This window comes from Pseudorasbora parva, chromosome 22 (assembly GCF_024679245.1).
Source record: "Pseudorasbora parva isolate DD20220531a chromosome 22, ASM2467924v1, whole genome shotgun sequence".
NCBI lineage: Eukaryota > Metazoa > Chordata > Actinopteri > Cypriniformes > Gobionidae > Pseudorasbora > Pseudorasbora parva.
In genome coordinates, this window is record NC_090193.1 from 29904546 (window position 1) to 29927622 (window position 23077).

General features: G+C 37.1%; 2 protein-coding genes across 3 annotated transcripts in view; both read left to right on the plus strand.

Moving 5' to 3' along the window:
* Positions 1-601: 601 nt before the first annotated feature.
* tpcn3 (two pore segment channel 3) lies at positions 602-17902 on the plus strand. Its single transcript, XM_067431271.1, has 19 exons — positions 602-851; positions 1591-1673; positions 1758-1872; positions 4415-4543; positions 4923-5039; positions 5984-6102; positions 6231-6332; positions 6466-6592; positions 6933-7140; positions 7231-7375; positions 9631-9816; positions 9921-9985; positions 11064-11151; positions 11234-11303; positions 14252-14471; positions 14607-14697; positions 14787-14900; positions 15030-15142; positions 17427-17902. Exons 1-19 carry the CDS (start codon positions 747-749, stop codon positions 17549-17551), a joined length of 2322 nt encoding a protein of 773 aa, XP_067287372.1. The 5' UTR covers positions 602-746; the 3' UTR covers positions 17552-17902.
* A 152-nt stretch (positions 17903-18054) lies between these two features.
* Positions 18055-23077, plus strand: part of ttbk1a (tau tubulin kinase 1a) — a 32445-nt gene continuing 27422 nt past the window's right edge. Inside the window, exon 1 of one of the 2 annotated variants that reach the window (XM_067430898.1) lies at positions 18055-18202. The gene's annotated coding sequence lies outside the window, so the exon portion shown is untranslated. Of the gene's footprint in view, positions 18203-18859; positions 19469-23077 lie in introns of those variants that run through there. The other variant, XM_067430899.1, reaches the window with a different exon arrangement.

Genomic DNA, 23077 nt, shown 5'->3' on the forward strand with positions numbered 1-23077 from the left:
TTTATTTTATAAAGGCAGTAGTTATAGCCTACTGAAAAACGTTAAGTTAACACCTAAGTTATGGTTAACACCAAATTACACGATGCTGTGATGTTCCTCTTCTGTTGAGTAAATGACTGTAAGTGTATTAGAGAACAATGGGTTAATAATCACAGTCGTCAGGGTGTTCTTCTCTTCCAGATGTAAACTCAGCCTGTGGCTCTTTTCCGCTATTTCCGCTTGATTCAGTCACATGACCGGTCAAAATACACTGCATTGCAAACTCTGTTTAAAGAAGCAGTGTAACATTTTTATATATCTGCTCTTGATGTTCCATACTGTTTTTTCACCCAAGAACTGTTTATGTGGAGGTTAAAGGCAAATAACATTTAGTGCGCGTGTAATATGCGTGATTTAACCAATCGGTTCCTACTATGGCGAGGCCTCATCTTATGAATATTAATTAGATAGAGCGTTCATCCTGTCAACGCAAAGCTTCTTTCCAATGAAAGGCGGGGATTCTTCATGTAATTAGACCATGCTCATGTTGATTGGTGAGATGGCTGGCCTACTAAATATTAACTTGGCCATGCTCGGTCATTTTCCACATAAGAAGGCGTGGGTCATGAATTTTTAACAGAGAGGCCTTCGCCATACTATGGTTAGAAAATTCCCTTCGCTTTGCAAGATAAACTTTCTCGAGACGGGATTTCCTGCGAACTGGATGTATCTGCGTAAGGATAGGGAAAAGTTGGAGGATAAAGAAAATGTCTGAGACCGAAAAACCAAAGTGCGATTCTTTAGCAAAGGATGAAGGTTTAACAAATGGAGGAAATTATGTTTCCAGTAACGTTGCAGATGAGATGACAGAGGTATGTTGCGTGGACAGTGCTCTTGGAAACCTGTAACGTTACCCATTAACGTGGCGCAAAATGTACATACTAAACAGATGGTTAAAAAAAGAAGAAGTTCGAGTTAATAATGACACTCTGATTTTAAGATTTGATTGTTTGGTTTATTAATTTGATAGGAATTCTATGAACTTATCACAGCATTGACGGTCCTTTCAAATCTGGATCGTTTTATGTAATAATAAAAACATCTGGTGTCCTGTTTGTCAAGAAAGCACGGGACCATTTTTCCTCCTTGTTTGTCAAGGAAGAGTCAACGGAAGCACATTTGGCAAACATGTAAGAAGTTGTAATTTTAGAGAAGGCTACGTCTTAATTTGTAGAGAAATTGATTGTTATGATTGGCTGCCATACGAATTAAATTATGCATGGGGTAAACTGTTAAATAAGTGAACATGCGCATATCGTATGTAGTCTGGGAGAAGGGTTATAGCATCAAATAGTTTTGGTAAGTTATGCCATACTCTGTACTTTATGTGACCAGCTTCTCATAGGTTTCCCAAAGTATTTGATTTGTTAATTGTTATAAATACTGATTTCATGACATCATATGTGAATTGACTCCATGAAAGAAATATGTCACTCCAGGTGCTTCTCATTTAAAGTGAAAATAAGAAGGTGGCAAGTGATTAAAATTGGCCAATCAAACTGATTTTGATTACAAATGGATTATTCTCTCTGATATTTTCTGATGCTTTAGAAATTCGACCTTGCCACTGTCTATGTGTCAGATGCCCAGTATAACAGAAACATCTTTTTTGACACATCACCACAGGCTGTAAGGTAAGAGATGACCTTCCAGCAATCATTTATATGACTTTGACTATTACTAGATTGTGTATTATAAAATCTGTAAATATTCCACAGGCTGTACCTGCTGTACAATCACTGGTTCATGCAAACTCTGGTATTTGTGTTCATCATCATAAATTTGGCTCTGGCTCTCTTTGAGGATCCTGCTGTTGTACCACTTCCTATATGGGTATGTATTGGAAATATAACTTGCATTTAAAAATTGTTCAGCAAAGCAGTGGTTTAATCATTGACCACAACTATAGTTAGTTAAAGACCTTTTCCTGTTCATGTGACATTCGACTTAAGCCTATATAAAGACAATGTATATAAGCTGATATGTAACGAGGTGTACAGAAAATAAGTAAAAACCCAGAAGTTTTTATAGGCTGTTGACCTCCCAAAAAATGAGCGTTCAGTGATACTGTATTTTTTAATATTTTTTACCATTTCATTTCATATTCATATAGAACCTTTTCGGGATAATATAGTGTTTTTTGAAAGATTAAGTCAAGAACTCTAGGGTTCTGTATAGTACCACACTGAAACTTTTTTCTTGCTTACTGCTTTTATGACATCCTGGAATCCAAGCCCTACATATGACACAATGGGATATTTCCTCCTCTTTCGGTGAAGAGTGGATATTTCATTGAAATACTTTCCAATGAAGAACATCAAAAGATTTAGATGCAGTTTTTATGTGTCAATATTCACACTATTTATTTGTAGCCCAGCTGATCTTGATGGACAGATGTTCACAGCCAAACCATTTGACAGCTGGAGACTGTTAAAGTCTTAGAAAATCTTAATCTTAGTTGACAACCAATGGTGTAGTATTGTGTATGTGGTTCAGGTATACCTTACATTAAGGGGACAAAATGTCCCCACAAAGATGGCAATCCCCACTTATAAATCAGTTATGCTTTTTGAAAATCTAAAAATATAGAAAGTTTTCTCTGATTGGTAAGTTTAGGGTTATGAGATATATATATATATATATATATATATATATATATATATATATATATATATATATATATATATATATATATATATATATATATATATATATATATATATATATATATATATATATATATATACACAATTTATATTGTATATATAATATACAGGTCCTTCTCAAAAAAAAAATGCATATTGTGATAAAGTTAATTATTTTCCATAATGTAATGATATAAATTAAACTTTCATATATTTTAGATTCATTGCACACCAACTGAAATATTTCAGGTCTTTTATTGTTTTAATACTGCATACAGCTCATGAAAACCCAAAATTCCCAAAAAATCTAAAAAAATTAGCATATCATGAAAAGGTTCTCTAAACAAGCTATTAACCTAATCATCTGAATCAACTAATTAACTCTAAACACCTGCAAAAGATTCCTGAGGCTTTTAAAAACTCCCAGCCTGGTTCATTACTCAAAACCGCAATCATGGGTAAGACTGCCGACCCGACCCTGTCCAGAAGGCCATCATTGAAACCCTAAAGCGAGAGGGTAACACAGAAAGAAATTTCTGAACGAATAGGCTGTTCCCAGAGTGCTGTATCAAGGCACCTCAGTGGGAAGGAAAAAGTGTGGGGAAAAAACGCTGCACAACGAGAAGAGGTGACCGGATAGGAGAAGGAGAAGGACCAATTCCAGACCTTGGGGGACCTGCGGAAGCAGTGGACTGAGTCTGGAGTTGTAACATCCAGAGCCACCGTGCACAGGCGTGTGTGCAGGAAATGGGCTACAGGTGCCGCATTCCCCAGGTCAAGCCACTTTTGGGCTACAGAGAAGCAGCACTGGACTGTTGCTCAGTGGTCCAAAGTACTTTTTTCGGATGAAAGCAAATTTTGCATGTCATTCGGAAGTCAAGGTGCCAGAGTCTGGAGGAAGACTGGGGAGAAGGAAATGCCAAAATGCCTGAAGTCCAGTGTAAAGTACCCACAGTCAGTGATGGTCTGGGGTGCCATGTCAGCTGCTGGTGTTGGTCCACTGTGTTTTATCAAGGGCAGGGTCAATGCAGCTAGCTATCAGGAGATTTTGGAGCACTTCAGGCTTCCATCTGCTGAAAAGCTTTATGGAGATGAAGATTTGGTTTTTCAGCACGACCTGGCACCTGCTCACAGAGCCAAAACCACTGGTAAATGGTTTACTGACCATGGTATTACTGTGCTCAATTGGCCTGCCAACTCTCCTGACCTGAACCCCATAGAGAATCTGTGGGATATTGTGAAGAGAAAGTTGAGAGACGCAAGACCCAACACTCTGGATGAGCTTAAGGCCGCTATCGAAGCATCCTGGGCCTCCATAACACCTCAGCAGTGCCACAGGCTGATCACCTCCATGCCACGCCGCATTGAAGCAGTCATTTCTGCAAAAGGATTCCCGACCAAGTGCATAACTGAACATAATTATTTGAAGGTTGACTTTTTTTGTATTAAAAACACTTTTCTTTTATTGGTCGGATGAAATTTGCTAATTTGTTTAGATCAAAATCATCAGTATTAAAACAATAAAAGACCTGAAATATTTCAGTTGGTGTGCATTGAATCTAAAATATATGAAAGTTTAATTTTTATCATTACATTATGGAAAATGAACTTTTATCACAATATGCTAATTTTTGAAAAGGACCTGTGTGTGTATATGTGTATATATACAGATATATATTAATTATTTCTATGCATTGTCCCCAACATGTGTGTTTGTGTGTGTTCTATAGGCGACTTCTACAATTGAAATCATATGTCTCTCTGCATTTACTGTACGGATGGTACACTATGCCAAAGTCATTCCAAAGAATAAATTCTGGAAGGATCCCAAAAATATCTGTATCATAATAGTTGTAACGGTAGGTCTCTAATACATCGTTTTGGATTGGATCTTATTTACAGATTCATAATCACTTGTATCTTGTGTTAATTATATAATACAATATTTATATAGCATAATACCAATAAAGTATTATGTCTCTACAAACATGTGAAACTGCTGAGAATGTGCTCGTAACAATGCTGTGAAATGAACTTTAGCCCGTGTTTTGTCATTCTCAGCAGTTCTGCAGGATCTCCAGGAAATGTGGCGTTCAATGACTATGAGTAGACATTTAGTGAAGTCAGGCAGAGGGTTTATGTGTGTGGTGAAACTGACTTGCATAACTGGACATTTTTAGAGATTAAGACTGTTGCTGTATTGTTTCATTATCTTTCTTTACCCCTCCCACCTCACAGCTCTCTTTCATAGATTTGACTATATATGGGGCTCTGAAAACAACAGGCTACTTTGCCATCCGATGGTCGAGGGTCTTAAGACCACTTCTGTTAGTCAATGTTACAGAGGGACGACAAGTAAGAACATCACAGTCAAAGCACAATAAACAAATATGTTTTTTTCATAATATATATTTTGTGTATTTCTTGTATTAAATTAATTAAATTACTAAATCATTAATCCATTAATGATCCATCTCTTGGAATTGCTCTGTGTATAATTTTTTTATGATTTGATTGTCCATTAAGACAATTTTATCACAAAATGTTGTCAGTCATTTTAAGTTTCCTGTCAGTTACTTTAGTCCTAAAGTTGGCGAAAGCATACAGAATTTTTTTTTTTTTCAACAAGTATGCATAAAATGATCAAAAATGACAGTTAATACATATATAATGTTACAAAATATTTCGAATTAAAAAAAGCTGTTCTTTTGAACTTTCTATTCATCAAAGAATCTTCAAAATCTTGGTTTTCAACATTGATAATAATAAGAAATGTCTCTTTAGTGGCTAAATTGGCAGATTAAAATGATTTCTGAAGCGCATGTGACACTGAAGACTGTATGAGTAATGAGGCTGATAATTCAGCTTTGATCATATGAATAAATAATTTTTTTTAAATAAAATAGATATTTCACAGTATTACTGTTTTGACTGTATTTTTGATCAAATAAATGCAGTTTGGTGAGCATGAGAGACTTAAAAAAAAAAAAAAAAAAAACTTTTTAATGCTAGTGTATGTCTATAGACCTTATTCAGAGCAGCGTCTTGACAGGTATGAAAGTGAGGCCACAAGGGATATGTTTACCTTTTTTTTATTGACATCCACTGTAAAAAGCTGTATAAATCTTCTAGATCACTTCTACTTTTTTAAAAACAATCCAAAAACACATTAAATGACAGGATAACCCACAAGAGATTTATGTCTATCCCTTAGTGCCTCGCTTTCATTCCCGTTAAAAAGCAAAGATTGCATACAAATGTGTCTTCTGCAGAATAATTTCTTCTTTTTGTGTGTGTAGCTGCGAAGGGCGTTCAGGAGTATTCGGAATGCACTGCCTCAGATCTCCTATGTGTTTTTCTTATTCATGTTCAGCGTGTTGGTCTTTTCTCTTATGGCTCTTAAATTGTTTGGGAAAAGGTAAACCTAAATTAAGTATCCTCCATTTATATCTTTATATCTTATCTATATATTTTTCAATCATAAACAGTTTTTCAAGGAAAATTTTTAGATATAACCTGTTAAACCGCTTGTCATATCTTTCCCAGGGGTCTTCTTACCATTGATGGTTCTCCATATTTCACAGACTATTTGGATATTGTTTTCGATCTGTATGTATTGGTGACCACTGCTAATAGCCCTGATGTCATGTAAGTCTTGAGCTGTTCTATATATATATTCAGCAGTATAAAATATTTCATTTACCCACATTATGCTTTTAAGCATGCATTGTAGATAACGCAAATGCTTCTGTAATATTTCGTTTTTTTGTTTTCATTGTAGGATGCCGGCATACAACTACAGTGTTTTCTTCACTATTTTCTTCATTCTGTATATTGTTATCAACACCTATACCTTCATGTCCTTCTTTCTGGCTGTTGTTTACAATAACTACAAAAAGTACCTGAAGGTATTCACATTTTTTTCCATGTCAGCATGCACATTTTTATTTATCGCATTTGACAGAATTGTTTTAAAATTAAAATAATTTAAAAAAATCTCTAAAATGCCCTCAAAGTGGTTGACCAATCATGGCACAATGGTCCAGCTGACCAATCAGAACACATTGCGCTTTTTAGAAGGAGGGGCTTCAGAGAGACTGGAACTAATATTAAAATAAAATAATAAAAAAAGACATTGTAAAAGTGCAAAATAGGTCCCTCTATAATATTGTTTAATTTAATAAAATGCGTCTGGATATCTGTCTAGCTGTAGTGAAACAATGGCTTGATTTCTTTCATGTTTTCTAGGAGGAAGTGCGGCAGCTGGTGAAGGCCAGAAGATATAAGATGTGCCGGGCATTTTCTTTGCTTCAGGAGACCCGAGGTGAAGGTGGGGAGCCTGTGGTGACCCAGGCCAATTGGAACCATCTGGTTAAACTTGTTAAGCCGAATATCAGTACAGCTCACCGGGAACTGCTGTGGAGCGTCTTAGATGATCTAAATAAAGGACACATAGGTCAGACAGTTTTTTTTTTTCTTTCCCATTTCATATATGAGTTCAGTTGAATTCTCTTTTCCTCACTAATTATCTTCTTTTTCTGAACAGGAAAGTTTGCGTTTGTCCAGCTTGCTGATATTCTGAGTATCCAGGTGATCACAGTGAAGTCACAGGCACATCCCATTCAGATCTGTTTCCCCTCGCTGTATAATTCCTCACCCAGCAGATTCATTCGCCACATGGTTCATCATAGGTATGTGAACATAAATGTCCAGATTTATTAACAGTTTGCAACAGCGCAAACCTTCATAAAAATAAAAAAAAACTACTGTCGGAATTTGATTAAGACTCAAAATTATCACTGAAAGGCATGGACAGTTATGTTTGAGGCTGACCTTCCTGCAAATGCATTTAGGAGATTTCATTTAAGATGGTTTGCGGTTTTCAATTTACTGGTATTTGAACCTTTATTTAACACCCAAAAAGTATGTATTTTTGTCCAGTTTGCACTTGACTTGACTGTGATAAGCCACTGTGACAGGTTATAGCAAGGCAAGGTTATAGTTACATTTCCATTTGAGCTTGGCTTGTATTGGAAGGGCACGATTACGAACCACTCTCAGCACGGTTGGCTAAAGCAGTGGTTCTCAAACCTGTCCTGGGGACCCCTCACCACTGCACATTTTGTAAGTCTACCTCCTCAGACACACTCAATTAAAGTCTTGCAGTCTATACTAATGAGCAAATCGTGTAAATCGAGTGTGTTAGATGAGGGAAATTTATCTGGCAGAATTTGGCAATATGTACTCTGGTTGTGTAGCCTGACAAGCCAGACCCGCATCAAGATGTTGATGGTTCTCCATATTTCACAGACTATTTGGATATTGTTTTCGATCTGTATGTATTGGTGACCACTGCTAATAGCCCTGATGTCATGTAAGTCTTGAGCTGTATGTTATATATATATATATATTCAGCAGTATAAAATATTTCATTTACCCACATTATGCTTTTAAGCATGCATTGTAGATAACGCAAATGCTTCTGTAATATTTAGTTTTTTTGTTTTCATTGTAGGATGCCGGCGTACAACTACAGTGTTTTCTTCACTATTTTCTTCATTCTGTATATTGTTATCAACACCTATAACTTCATGTCCTTCTTTCTGGCTGTCGTTTACAATAACTACAAAAAGTACCTGAAGGTATTCACAATTTTTTCCATGTCAGCATGCACATTTTTATTTATCGCATTTGACAGAAATGTGTTTTAAAATTAAAATAATTTAAAAAATCTCTAAAATGCACTCAAAGTGGTTGCCAATCATGGCACAATGGTCCAGCTGACCAATCAGAACATCAAGATGTTTGGTCTGGAAACTAACCATTGATGGCTCAATCCGAGGGGCGGGATAAACGGTTGTCTTTCAAACTCCCTCTGCACGGCGTGCACGCAATCTGATAGCGCTACAACCAACCAGAGCAACAAAGGTAAAGAAGAGCTAGTTTGAAGATTAAACTTTCACTGTATCTGGTCGGGCAAAACTCCGAACACTTCTTCCCTTCTTAAGAATGACTTCAGTGCCGTTCTTTGTTCTTTTCTCAGAGAAAAGCTTAACTCCAAGTTCTCCAGAGTTGCGGTCAAAGCTGATTCGAAAGACTGCCGTTCACCAGTTTCTGTTTTTACTAAAAGCACGCAAGCCCAACTCGGCCGTCATTATGTTAAGCCCTGCCCACCGACTCTATACACGATGTGATTGGCCCGACCAGAGTTTTGTGTTTACAGCTCAGACGTGTATTGAGAGTTGCTAGACGACACTCGCGGGCAGATTAGATTTGCTTTCGCTAGGGTGCGTCTAGATTTCTAGGCTACTGGTTGGGGGTCCCCAGGACATGTTTGAGAACCACTGGGCTAAAGGAAGGGGATAATTTTTATGGGATATTGTAGAGGTGTCTGCCCTTTATTTCCCTGTCCCACATTTCGTGCCATTTTTTTATCTGTGTATTTTTTTAATTCTTTCTTTTATCTCTGCTTTACTCAGTGGAGTTTGTACTTCAACGTATTGCCTGTTTGACCAGATTAATGACTATTTCATTACCTTTTACTCCCACATGTGCAGGTACCCATAGGAACCTCAGGTCTATATACACATTTTCTGAGTACTAAGCAGATTTATAAGCATCTCGTATATTAAATCTTGCCTTGATGTCGACTGCCCACTTAATAAACTGTTAAAAGCTGACAGGTCTGAACAAATGACTGCCCTTATGTAGAATGCTTTAAACCATAAGCATATGTTTGAACTAGATGCTGTTAAACAACCTCCTTAAATGCAGATTTTCATTCTAAACCTTATATGGTAGATGAAAATCGACTTTGAAAATGTCTATCATTCATTGACATCTGTTTGAATCACTTGTGTTCCTGTTGGATTTCTTGTCAGTTATTTAACATGTTTGCACGTGCACATTCCATATAGTCATATGTTTGTCATATTGTGCGTTCCAGAATGTTTGTGTATGTCTATGACCTGATTATTCTGGTGAATGCTGTGTTCATTGGTCTGGATGAGGAGAACCCTGTGGTATCAAATGCTGAGTGGGGTTTTCTGGCTCTTTATATGTTGGAGATCATTCTCAAACTATACTCTACTGAGCCTCGGGTGTTCTTCGCCCGACATCATTTCTGGAACTGGTGAGGAACACTTTATGTTTTGAGTGGCTTTCTGAATTTGATTACATAACTTCACCTGTGTGAGCTCACATGAAACAAAATACATTTAACTCCATCTCTTATAGGTTTGACACTATCATTGTTGTGTCTGCACTCTTTGGCACCATCATTAACTCAGTGCTCAAACACTGTAAGTGCTCATCTGGACATAACTAAATTAAGCACTAAGAGGGTTTTATGTATATACTTGTGTATCACTGTTAAAGTGTATTAGACATGCAGTACAGGCCAAAAGTTTGGACACATTACTATTTGTAATGTTTTATATTGCTCATCAAGTATGCATTTATTTGATTAAAAATACAGAAATGTTTTTTAATATTGTGTTAGATTACAATTTAAAATATTTGGTTTTCAATATATGATACTTTAAATTATCATTTATTTCTGTGATGCAAAGCTGAATTTTCATGATCGTTACTCTAGTCTTCAGTGTCACATGTGACATCCAGTCTATCACATGATCCTTCAGAAATCATTCTAATATTCAGATTTTTTATGAGTGTTGGAAACAGTTCTGCTGCCTAATATATTTGATGAATAAAAGGTTCAAAAGAACTGCATTCATTCAAAATAAAAACATATTTTCAAATAATATAAATCTCCTTTACTATCACTTTTGATCAATTTAACACATCCTTGCTGAATAAAATTATTGATTTATTTCAAAAAAAGAAGGAAAAAAAATGACTGACCCCAAAATACTGACCAGTAGTGTATATTGTTGTTACAAAAGATTTCTGTTTTAAAAACATTTGCTTTCACAAACATTTCGTATCACAGGTTATGAAAAAATATTAAGCAGTAGAACTGTTTCCAGCTTTGAACATGAATCATCATATTAGAATGATTTCTGAAGAATCATGTGACACTGAAGACCGGAGGAATGATCCTGAAAATTCAGCTTTCCATCCCAGAAATAAATGATCATTTAAAGTATAATAAATTGAAAATCAATTATTTTAAATTGTAATAATTATATCACAGTATTGAAAAAAATGCTGTATTTTTGATTAAATGAATGCAGGCTTGATGAGCAGAAGAAACTTCTTTCAAAAACATTACACATAGTGTCCAAACCTTTGGCCGGTGCTGTATTAGAAGATTGCCAAATTTTTGCATTATCTGTGTTAGTTACATTGAAGCTCTTAAGCTTGATATAAACATACCTTTAAGAAATCTTGTTGACTTTATCTTTACATTTGCAGCTGGAGGTTACACGAGTCGTCAGATCTTGGACATAGTTTTTATCTTGCGAGTCCTCCGACTTATACGCTTGGTGGATTCCATAAAGAGGTGAGAGAGTTCTTGCCAAATCAAAAAAAAAAAAAAGTGCGAAAATGCCATGTGACATTTAACTAAAAACCTTTCTTCGCAGATTCCGAGCCATCATTAACACGCTTATAAAAATTGGACCAACTATTCTTACCTTTGGCCAACTCATAGTGGTGAGTATTAATGATTAGTTCATATACAACTCTAAACTGTCAAAATGTACTCTGCCTCATGTCATTTCAAACCTGTACAATGTTCTTCTTCGTGGTTTTGTCTATACAATAAAAGTCAGTGGGGTTATCTGTTGTTTAAGACTCCATTTACTTTCATTGTAGGGAAAGAAAATGGTTGAAAAATTATTGAATGTATCTTAGGGTTCGGTAGAAGAAAGTTGACACGAGTGAGTAAAAGGTACAGTAATAGGTAAAGGAATACTGAGAATATCAAAACAACTATGTTTCAATAATATTTCAAATGCGTAATATATATGTACTGTATACAATTACATTGCTGAATAAAAATGGGATCAGTATGTTTTTATTTTAATGTAATTTTAATAATAAAATAATAATAAATTATTCAGCAAGAATGCATTAAAAGTAATCCAAATTATAAAGATGTTACACATTTTATAATATTACAGAAGTTTTTTTTTAACTTTACACAAGGAATCCTGATAATCATGATTTCTGAAGGACCATGTGACACTGAAGGCTAGAGTAATGGCTGCTGAAAATTCAGCTTTGTCATCACAAAAATAAATTGCATTTTAAAATATATTAAAATAGAAAATGGAAGCAAGGCTAAGAGGAGAAGTGGACATTTGTGAGCAGCAGTATGGTTTCATGCCAAGAAATAGCACTACAAATGCATTATTTGCTGTGAGAATGTTAATGGAGAAGTACAGAGAGGGTCAGAAAGAGTCTTTGCAGATTTAGAGAAAGCATATGACGAGAGGAGCTGTGGTATTGTATGAGGAGGTCTGGAGTGGCAGAGAAGCATGTTAGAGTGGTCCAGGATCTGTATGAGAGCATTAGGACAGTGGTAAGGTGTGCCGTAGGTGAGACAGAGGACTTCACGGTGAAGGTGGGACTGCATCAAGGATCGGCTCTGAGCCCCTTCTTGTTTGCGGTGGTGATGGACAGGCTGACAGATGAGGTCAGACAGGAATCTCCATGGACTATGATGTTTGCGGATGACATTGTGATCTGTAGTGAGAGCAGGGAGCAGGTGGAGGAAAGTCTAGAGAGGTGGAGGTTTGCTCTGGAGAGAAGAGGAATGAAGGTTAGTCGCAGCAAGACAGAATACGTGTGTGAATGAGAGAGAAACAAGTGGAACAGTGAGGTTACAGGAAGAAGAGGGAAAGAAGGTGCAGGATTTTAAGTACTTAGGGTCAACAGTCCAGAGCAATGGGGAGTAGTGTGGAAAAGAGGTGAAGAAGCGTGTGCAGGCAGGTTGGAATGGGTGGAGAAAAGTGTCAGGTCTGTTGTGTGATAAAAGTGTACCAGAAAGAATGAAAGGAAAGGTGTACAGGATAGTATAGAGAAACCAGCGATGTTGTATGGTTTGGAGACAGTTGCACTGAGGAAAAGACAGGAGGAAGAGGGGGTGTGATGAGGATGGATAGGATCAGGAATGAGTACATCAGAGGGACAGCACATGTGAGATGTTTTGGAGACAAAGTTAGAAAGGCCAGTTTGAGATGGTTTGGACATGTTCAGAGGAGGGAGTGTGAATATATTGGTAAAAGGATGCTGAGGTTAGAGCTACCAGGCAGGAGGTCAAGAGGAAGCCCAAAGAGGAGGTTTGTGGATGTAGTGAAGGAGGACATGAAGGTAGTCGGTCTAAGAGAAGAGGATACAGAGGATAGGACTGGATGGAGGCAGATTATTCGCTGTGGCGACCCCTGAAGACAACAGCCCCCCCTGAAAGAAAAAGAAGAAAATAAGTTATTTTACATTATAGTAGTAGCATAAGAGCAAAACATTAAAACAACTTTTGTTTTTGTACTTTTTGTAATTTAAAAGTTTTTTTAAACAACTTTCTTTCGCTCACCAAGGCTGCATTAATTTGCTTTTAAATATACAGTAAAATAGTAGCCTTACAAGCCAGACCCACATCAAGATGTTTGGTCTGGAAACTCACCATAGACAGAGCTCAATCCGAGGAGCAGGATAAACGGCTGTCTTTCAAACTCCCTCTGCACGCGATAGGATAGCACTACCACCAACCAGAGCAACGAAGGTGAAACAGAGCTCGTTTATAGATTAAACATTCGCCGTATCCGGTCGGCTAAACTCCGAACACATCTTCCCTTATTAAGAATGACTTCAGTGCCGTTCTTTGTTCTTTTCTCAGAGAAAAGCTTAACTCAAAGTCTTCCAGAGTTGCGGTCAAAGCTGATTTGAAAGGCTGCCATTCGCCAGTTTCTGTGTTGACTAGAAGCACGCAAACACAACTCTGGCGTCATTATGTTAAGCCCCGCCCACCGACTCTATACACGATGTGATTGGCCCGTCATGAGCTTGGCGTTTACAGCTCAGAAGGGTATTGAGAGTTGCTAGACGACACTCGCGGGCAGATTAGATTTGCTGCTGCTAGGGTGCGTCTAGATGTCTAGGCTAGTAAAATAGTAATATTATGAAATATTATTATAAGTCAAAAGAACTGTTTTCTCTTTTAATATATTTAAAAACTTTCACTAGTGTGTATATCTATTGCATGCTTGAAGGGTTATTGCTTTTAAATAAAAATACAATATTTATACAAAATAAAAAGAGTGTTCCTTTAGGGATGAGCAATGGGAGGTTGCTGTCGGCGTCTCATTGGTGATTCCTGTATACTGCACCATAGCTGACCTCAAGGACACATTGTACAAAAAGTGGGGGTGGATGCAGCTTGATTTATGGCTGCATTTAGGTAGCTGCAGCTCATCACACTGCCAGCAGTGTTCCATTATTCCACCCCCTTGCTCCCGTTATGATCCTAGGACAGGGACATAATCATTAGAAGGGAGGCAGACCCTTCATGCCACATGTTAAACTGTGATTTGTGATGAGAAACATTATCATAATCAATATAGCTGTGTATTTATAATCAATCCACTGCTGTCCCCCTACAGGTGGTCTATTACATATTTGCTATGGTTGGCATGGAATTATTTAAAGGAAAAATTCGTTTTTTTGAGCCCAACTCTACAAGTACTGATCAAGAGTATTGTGGAAACCCTCTCCTTAAAGGAACCACTTTTGCCAAACTCAACTACTGCAAGAACAACTTCAATAATGTGATCTCTTCCTTCATCCTCTTGCTGGAGCTCACTCTCGTTAATCAGTGGCATGATATCCTTTACAACTACTGATCAAAATGTATTTTTGCTCCATGCATTATCAAATGTGTGAAATTGTAGACAGAGGTCTTTTAAAGTTCTGATAACATACTTTTCATGCATTGCTTTTCCCTTAACTCAGCTGCACTGTTAACCAGCGGTTTCACAGCAGTTACACATGTTTCAGCCAGAATTTTCTTTGTCGTTTTTCACATTGTGGTCGTCATTATTATAATTAAGTAAGAATGTTATTCTACTCGAGTCTACTAGAGTATTATTGTTGTGTTTTACTTTACTTTACTTGAAAGAGATTTTCATTTCCCTCCAGTATTTTTGTAGCATTTATTTTGGAGGCCTTCTTGGTGGAATACACAATTGACAAAAGTGACCTGCAGACTTCTCTGGAGAAAAAGATAGAGGAGCTGGATCTCAATGTTCAACAGTATGTGCCATTTAAACCTGCTATCTTATTTGATGTATCCAAATATTTCATGCATGCATGTCAGCGTAGTGTCCAGTTGCTGTTTATTTTGGGTTTTAATGGAGGTTTTTGTGGTTTTGTGTTTGTTAGGGATGGTATGGACACAGGTCTTGTAGATGCAATGGAAAGCAGTGAAAATGCCCTGGATTCTTCTGAAGCTGGCAAACAGAAGCCTTCGCTCATGTTCAAGATTGCTTCAAGAAGTAATTTTATTATTTTATTGTTATTACTTTTTCATTTTATTTAATTTTAGTCTAGTCTTGTTATGAGTAAGTGTTGAAGGATTTTTGTTTTGTTTGGCTCGGTATTTTTTTATGTGTATGTACTAAATTGCCAACAAGTTTTGGGATGCCTGCCTTTTTCATGCACATGAACTTTAATGACGTCCCATTCTAAATTGTAAGGGTTTAATATGGAGTTGGCTGACCCTTTATAACTTCAACTCTTTTGTGAAGGTTTTCCACAAAGTTTAGGAGAGTGTTTATGGGAATTTCTGACCATTCTTCTAGAAGCGCATTTGTGAGGTCAGGCACTGATGTTGGATGAGAAGGCCTGGCTCGCAGTCTCCGCTCTAATTTATCCCAAAGGTGTTCTGTCGGGTTGGGTTGAGTCCAGTCATGTTCCTCCACATCAAACTCGCTCATCCATGTCTTTATGGACCTTGATTTCATGTCATGATGGCCCCTTCCTGTTCACACAAAGTTTCACTGGATCTAAGGAGCCAAGCCCAACCCCTGAAAAACAACCCCACACCAATGTTCCCTCTAAGCTACGCTCTTGCTGCCAGGGCATCACAAGTGCGCGGCCACATATGCGCACAGCTTGGAGGGAACATTGGTGTGGAGTTGTTTAAATGAAAGAATAAAATGCCGTGCAGACGCAGACACGAAATGAGGGGAGAAATCCAATTGCCATTATTTCTCATTTTTTAAAAAAATCAGTGCTCTGTTCAGCTGCTATAGAGTTAGCAGCGGTTTACATGTTTCATAGAGAGAACCGTCACGTGTGAGCGGCAGTCAGTCATGTTTGCGGCCCAAATAGCTTAATGTGAGAAGCAGAGACGTGAAATAAAACTACATGTTTTCAAGAAGAGTGACTTGATTAAGTGGTGGAAAAAACGGATTATGGGCACAGACAGCACTGTGTAGCAAACTCAAAATAACTCAGTAACACGTCCATTTATATACATGTGTTTGTGATTTGGGCTTCAGATATGTTTAGATAACTATAAAAGAGTTCACATGTTCCCTTGAACATACTTAGCTATTAGATCTATTTTATTACTTTTATTTATTTATTTATTTATTACAAATCGAAGTATTTAAACTGATATAATGTATAAGTTTAAATACTTTAGTTAGTTTTTATATTATAGTCTGTTATATTATATGGTAAGCCTAATAAAGAATTGATCTCACAAGGGGATCATTTAGGGATTTTTGCCATTTATAAATAAGAAAAAAAGAAAACCCTGATATATAAAATATTGGATTTTTTTATAGTTTTTCTTGGTACAGAAGATTTGTACAGTTAACAGCATTGTAAAAAAAAAATATATATATATATATATATATATATATATATATATATATATATATATATATATATATATATATATATAATATGTATATAACTCAAATTAAAATGTGCTTAATTTGACTTCTGAAATAACTTCTTAACTGTTTTAAAAAAATATATATTTATTTTATCACTAAGTTACATCAAGGGTTAAAAAAATAGAAATGGTACATTAAAGTTATAACTGCATGATAAAACCACTTTTGTGTGTGTTTGTTTACGTATGCTGTACAGGTCTGGTATAAAGAAAGTTTTTGCTTAGATGATCAAAATGTCCGCCCAATAGAGAAAAGTTTTGTTCAGCGAGAACTGCACCACTGCATCCGACGCTTTGCAATGCGCTTGGTGATGAAGGCTTAGATGCAGGAAACTCATTCTATGAAGCTCTACGCAGTTTTCTTGAGCTAATCTGAAGGCCATACAAAGTTTAGAGGTCTGTTGACTTCAACATTGGCGAATTCTATGCACTTTGAGCCTCCTCATGCATGCTGTGAATTTAAATATATATTTTTAAAATTATTTTATTTGTTTTACGTGGTCTATTACTATGTGGCTGAGTTGCTGTTGTTCCTAATTGCTTCCACTTTGTTACAATGCCACCGACAGTTGACTGGGGAATATTTAGAAGTGGGAATTTCATGAAAGGACTTATTGCACAGGTTGCAAACTATCACGCGATACCACACTTGAATTCACTGAGCTCCTGAGAGCGACCTATTCTTTTACAGATGTTTGTAGAAGCAGTCTGCATGCTTAGGTGCTTGATTTTATACACCTGCGGCCATGAAAGTGATTGGAACAGCTGAATTCAAGGATTTGGAGGGGTGTCCCAATACTTTTGGCAATAGTGTGTGTGTGTGTTATATAAATGCATTATTATTAAATATGTCTTTTATGGCATTTTTCAAGGATCCAGAACTGTGGATGGACTTCTTCAACGGATGTTTGAAACAGATCTTCGTCCTGAAGACTTTAATGAGGAGGAAGAGCCAGAAAACATCAACTTCTCAAACCCTGTCTTTGACTCCGTATAACTGACATGAAACTAAAAGCTCCCCAAAACTTGTAAATATATAAATACAGTTTGTATCAAATATTCTTTATTTGTATGCTATATTTGATTATCAATTTTGATATCAATTAAGATTTATTACACACTTCGGTATGTGGACCACTAGTATTGATTTCAGTCATCAAAGACTCCACTTTTGTAATCATGTATGTATGTGTGTGTGTGTGCGTGCATGCATGTGTAAGAGATCTTATATATACATTACATTATTAAAATAGTGTTTGTATTTTTATAATTGTTTGTGGGGAAAATGTACTACATGGCGAACAGCACTTGCTTCAGAGTAAAAGTTTGTACAAATAACTATTGAAATAAAAATATATAATACATCTAGAGAAACTCGTTGATATTTAACATGGCCCAAAATATGTAAACTACATTATCCACGACTTATAATGTACTGCCAAGAGCCCGCCAGCAGGGAGCGGAATACTGTCTGTAGAGCATCAGCATCGCGGTCGGAGAGGAAGAGCGATGTGTGGTGCTGATGCTGGGATCCAGACGGGCGGGGAGCAAAGCAGCAAGCATCTTTAGCGATGGTGGAGAGCGGTCTAAAGAGTATCCTGACGCGGGAACTGAGGCTATGAGCCTCGATGCATAAGAAAATGAGCAGGTAATAAACGCCTTATATTTAAATTTCGCCGTGCTACAATATGGCAGGTTCTGTGATGCCAGGCCATGTCCTACTGGAGAACCGCTGTCATTTTAAAACAGCCCCGTTGGAATGTAAATTCAACCAACTACACCCAGAATGTCTGCCAATGTGTGTTTGCATTTCTTAGCGAATGAAAAAGAAATATGCTTATTATAGGCGTTATCTGAAAATTACACAGGCCTATTGAACCCCCGTTGTTGTTTATCGGCTTCAGTTTTAAATTTGTAGTTCTGTTTTGAATTGTAGGCCTCTCTTTACTTTGGCCTAGTGAACTTTCCAAGGTTTTGCAATCTAGAGACTTCTCTCTTATTTTGTTATGATGGGTAGTTTATGTAACTATACAAAATTAACATTGACAACGGGTGTAGCCGAGAGACGAAATGACAAATCCTACTACGGCGAAGACATAGCTTATGAATAATAACTAAATCATGCTGACGTTTCTTGCTGGAGCGTAATTAATATTCATAAGCTAAGCATTTCTCAAAGTTCGATTGGTTAGCTGACTAGCGCAGCGTCTGCCTTTGCCCAATCACGTAGCTGTACTAGACTAACGTAAGCAACGTAATGAATATTTATCCACAAAGCGTCCTCTACAGATTGTAGAGAGTCACTGCATGGGTGTTTGACGCGCTGCAGTGCGGACCAGCGCAAAGGATGTTGCGGACAGTTGCGTTCAGTGAGAGCTGTGTCGTTTATTTATCAAAATTAATTGGATGCTTCGAATATCTGGATAGAATAGTATTAATATACTCGTTTCAGTCATTAGGCGGTGCAATATGATGCTCCATAGAGCTTGTTATAAGGCGAATTAGAGCACATATCACGTGCCAGATTTGTATATTTGCTTTAACCTTGGACTTTTTGTGTCGTTAATATATGCATGTTTTTTTATATTATAGGCGTGAGGTTTACGATTAGATAACCAACTACGCTTGCAGTAGGTGTTTTGTGGTTGTCCACTGGCTTGCAGTCCACTATCAGTGTGATTGAAGAATGTTTTAAGTTACAGTAAATTCGCGTTTTCCTAATAGTAAAACTGCTATAAATTGTAGCACCCGTAGACAGAATTTCTGATAGATGGAATATCAATAACAAAATGCAGAAGTCACGCGGTTTATGCTTTTAGTAAAGGTCCCAGCTCATGGTTTGTATCACTGTGAGGTCCCAAATGAAGATTTCAAAACGAAGGAAACGACTGACTTTTCGTAGTCTGTGTGCCAGGTAGGGAGAGAGACTTCCAAATTTATTTGAAAACATGGGATTTGCTTTTTTACTGTTTTACTAAAGCATGTGAAATAATCTGGAGTAAGGCTTGTAATGAAATGTTAGTCTTATGTAAGCCATAAATTGTAACACATAAAAACAGAAAAAAATGTGTACATTTCCTACAAACCTTACTACACCTTTCTGACACAAGGGAGAATAGGGTAAGATGTGTCACTTTCACATTTTGTTGTGTTCAAATATTTTGAAAGGGTCCATTACACGTCTTCCAGTGATTACAATTAAAGAGATGATTAACAAAAATCTCTATATTTGCATGTCAAAGTAAATTTTCTACATGGCAGGAATGTACAGAAATATATATTTTTGGGTCCATTTAAGAATCTAAAAGGGTACTTTAATTTTCCAGTTTTTAAAGTTTCAAATGTGTAAATTTAATTGCACTGAATTCTTTAGAATATATAAAAAAATATTTGAAAACTGTGAATAATGTGCAGTAAAGAGTTTGGAAAGAGATAGTACAAATATAATAAAATAAATTGTAGGTTTATATATTATTTATGTTGTGAATGTTTTGTGAATTCATATTTCAATGGCCCTGTAGATGATGCTTTTCGTCTCATTCATTCAAATTTGAAGTGGCACAGCTTACCTCCACTCTCCCCTGTGCTTTTTAACACAACATTTATGCATTTATAAAAGCATTATATGTATTTACTGTCTTGTCTTTCTCACTGCCCCATATGTGTCCTGGTGTGTTGTAATTCGTGTATGTATCTGTGTCCATTTCACTGTGTTGCACATCAGTGTATTTTGTGTTTTCTTCAGTTCACAGGGCTTTCGCAACGGCGATGTTGTCTTTTCGTAATGTCAAGTCAAAGACATATTTTTCCTTTTGCGCATCAGCTTATGATTCAATAATGCATGTATCACCTTTCTCTGGGACATTGAGTGCAAACTGACCTTTGTGACATTCATCCTTAAGGATTCGGTTTCTGTCTGACCCATGCTTGCCTTAAGATGGATGGTGAGTGTCATAATAGTCAAAAGAGGAGCTGCTGATGGTTTGAGTTTGTATCATCGGCTATTACTGAGTCTGACCAATGTGCCGAATCCTTGATAACTAGCACAGAGAAGGAAAACAAAACAACCGTGACGTCATTTCAAGCGCTGTATCGGCTCAAAGTGCTCAAAACCAATTGCTTGCTAAGTATAATCCATCTCTTCTCTTGTTTTTCTGGCTTGTAGGCCTGCACAGGAGGGTTTTGGTGTCGACTAAATTGGTCATTTGCAGGAAATTTGTCAGAGACGTAAGGTTATTGAAGAGATTTGTGAACATGGTGAGAGAGTTACACCGTCCTTCATAGTTCCCTCCCCTTTCCCTTCCTGGAAATGTGGCTGCACTTCACTTTTCAGAGTTTGATCACAAAATGGCTGTTGACGCTTCCCTTCCCTGGGATTCAGAGGAATTTAAATGATTATTCTTTGGTAATTGAGGTGACCTGAATGAAACCCCCTCTGCTTTTCGCTCACCGTAACCTCACATCCCATGGGTCCCCTGGAACGAACCTGAGAAAAAAAGCTCACATGCAGATTAGCGGGAATACAAGCCGTGCGATATTAATGCTTTAGCTGTTTCGCCAGCATTACGGCCTGTGCGCGAACAAGACTGTTCGGGAACCTGCTTGTTAGTTAGTCGCTCATAAGGGAGAGGGTAGATTGCAGCTAATGAAGAAACTGTCAAGGATATCCATCTGTCCTTAGGCCTAAAGTGGATTCCATTTATTATGGGAATGAAGCAATAGCATTTCCACACATTGTTTCTCATGCAAAATAAAATTTGACATCATCTCAAAATATGGTAACAAAAGAGTGCAAGAATCAGGTTCCGGAAGTAAAAATCTCATTCATTTTCTCCATAGGGGAATAGATTTAACAATAATATAAACCTTTAAAGACAGACCTAATGTGAGTTATGAGATTAATATATGCACTTTTGAAGACATCAGCTCACATTGATTTTATTGAATAATCAAGTACAAAAGCGGAATTCCTGGTGAAAAACTACACTACCCATGATATTCTTCAAAGAAATCTTCACCAATCAGAGAACTGAAACAGCAAAATATCTCTTACGTGCCTGACTCACATTAAGTACTGCGAATGACATAAATCTAAACCACTAGTTTTATATTTCTCAAGTTTTTATCTGATTATGTCATTCGCATTGTTTCATGGGATTGTAGTTCTTTTCTTCATTAAACATTAAAACCGGTTTAAGCCACAATATTACAAAATAATGTTTTTTGCTGCTAGAGGTTGCTTATTCAAAACAAAGGCATAGCTTGATGTCACCTTGATTTCACAGAGCTTTTATTATGCCGCAGACGAGCACTTCCGCTTCTTCCGCTCATGCATATGTGTGGTAACGCAGTACTGTTTTATCGTATTAGATACATTTGAGTGTGTTCAAAGTTGTTATAATGCTTCTCTGTGCTTTCGCTCGGCGGCTACTATGGGACACTTGTTGCACACTGCAGTGATCTAGATCGATATTAGGCACGGTAAAACGTGATACTCACGGTACATCAAGAAAACAAGATTTAAACAATACGAATAACTGTGTTGAGCTATATAAATATTAGTTTTCTGTCGATTAATGTATCCAAACAGCTCACCTGTCTAATAAAATATATTATATTATTATTATATATTAAAGCATCATTGGTGTTTGTTTCTACAAAATAAAATGGAAATCAAGGGTAGCTCAGGTATGATGTCATTGATATGAGACGCATGGACAGGCTGTCCTGGTTAACTTAAATTTGCTTATTTCTCTGGATTTAAACATTCTTGACATTTTAGATAATGCAATAAAAAATATAACATTGTTCTAGTGGTTTTTTGATATTTTAAAGCCCCACTTGGCTACTTTTGCTCTCGGGGTCCCCCTACAGTTTGGAAAAAATAATGTCCTCAACTACTGTCGTAAGAGCTGTCCTCCTACAACAGGGGATGCCATCGCGCGTGCATTTGTTGACATGACAACCCTGATAGCCCTGAACAAGTGATGCGTGGCTCGTCTCATAACCCGCGGACCCCGTATGTCTATTTAATGGTCGCGGGTGCGCGGCGTGATGTAAAAATATATACAGTGGTGCGGTGCGGGCCAAATAACTTCATAAAAGCGTCCCGCGGGTCGGTGCAGCTCTAACAGTTCCCCTGAAAACTGCAAGAGGAGTTCTTCTGGCGTCGCGTGTGAAATGTCTTCATCCCAGGTAACGTTACAGTCAGTGGCTTATGCTTCAGCATGTCATATGAATATAATTTCATGGGTTTTATTTTTTTCAAACGCCAAATAATCACGATACTCACGTTTACAAGCCAGCGTCATTATAGTAGTCTATTGGTTACCGTTTTACAGAATCTATATGATACTTCAGTTCAATGTTTGAGTGGTAGGTAATCACCGTAACAAGCATGACAGCATCGGTCGGGCACGCCTCCTTCAGCTCACGCCGACGAGCAAACCCTGGTCACATTTTGATCCGTGTCCTGCCTTTAATCCCATCATTTTTTCATTTCCTCTTATTGCTTTCCTCCAAC

Coding starts and splice junctions, on each gene's coding strand:
- tpcn3 (XM_067431271.1), top strand. CDS start 747: ATGTCTGAGACCGAAAAACCAAAGTGCGATTCTTTAGCAAAGGATGAA. Junction 4,544..4,922: donor GTATCATAATAGTTGTAACG/GTAGGTCTCTAA, acceptor CCCACCTCACAG/CTCTCTTTCATAGATTTGAC. Junction 14,698..14,786: donor GTCGTCATTATTATAATTAA/GTAAGAATGTTA, acceptor ATTTCCCTCCAG/TATTTTTGTAGCATTTATTT.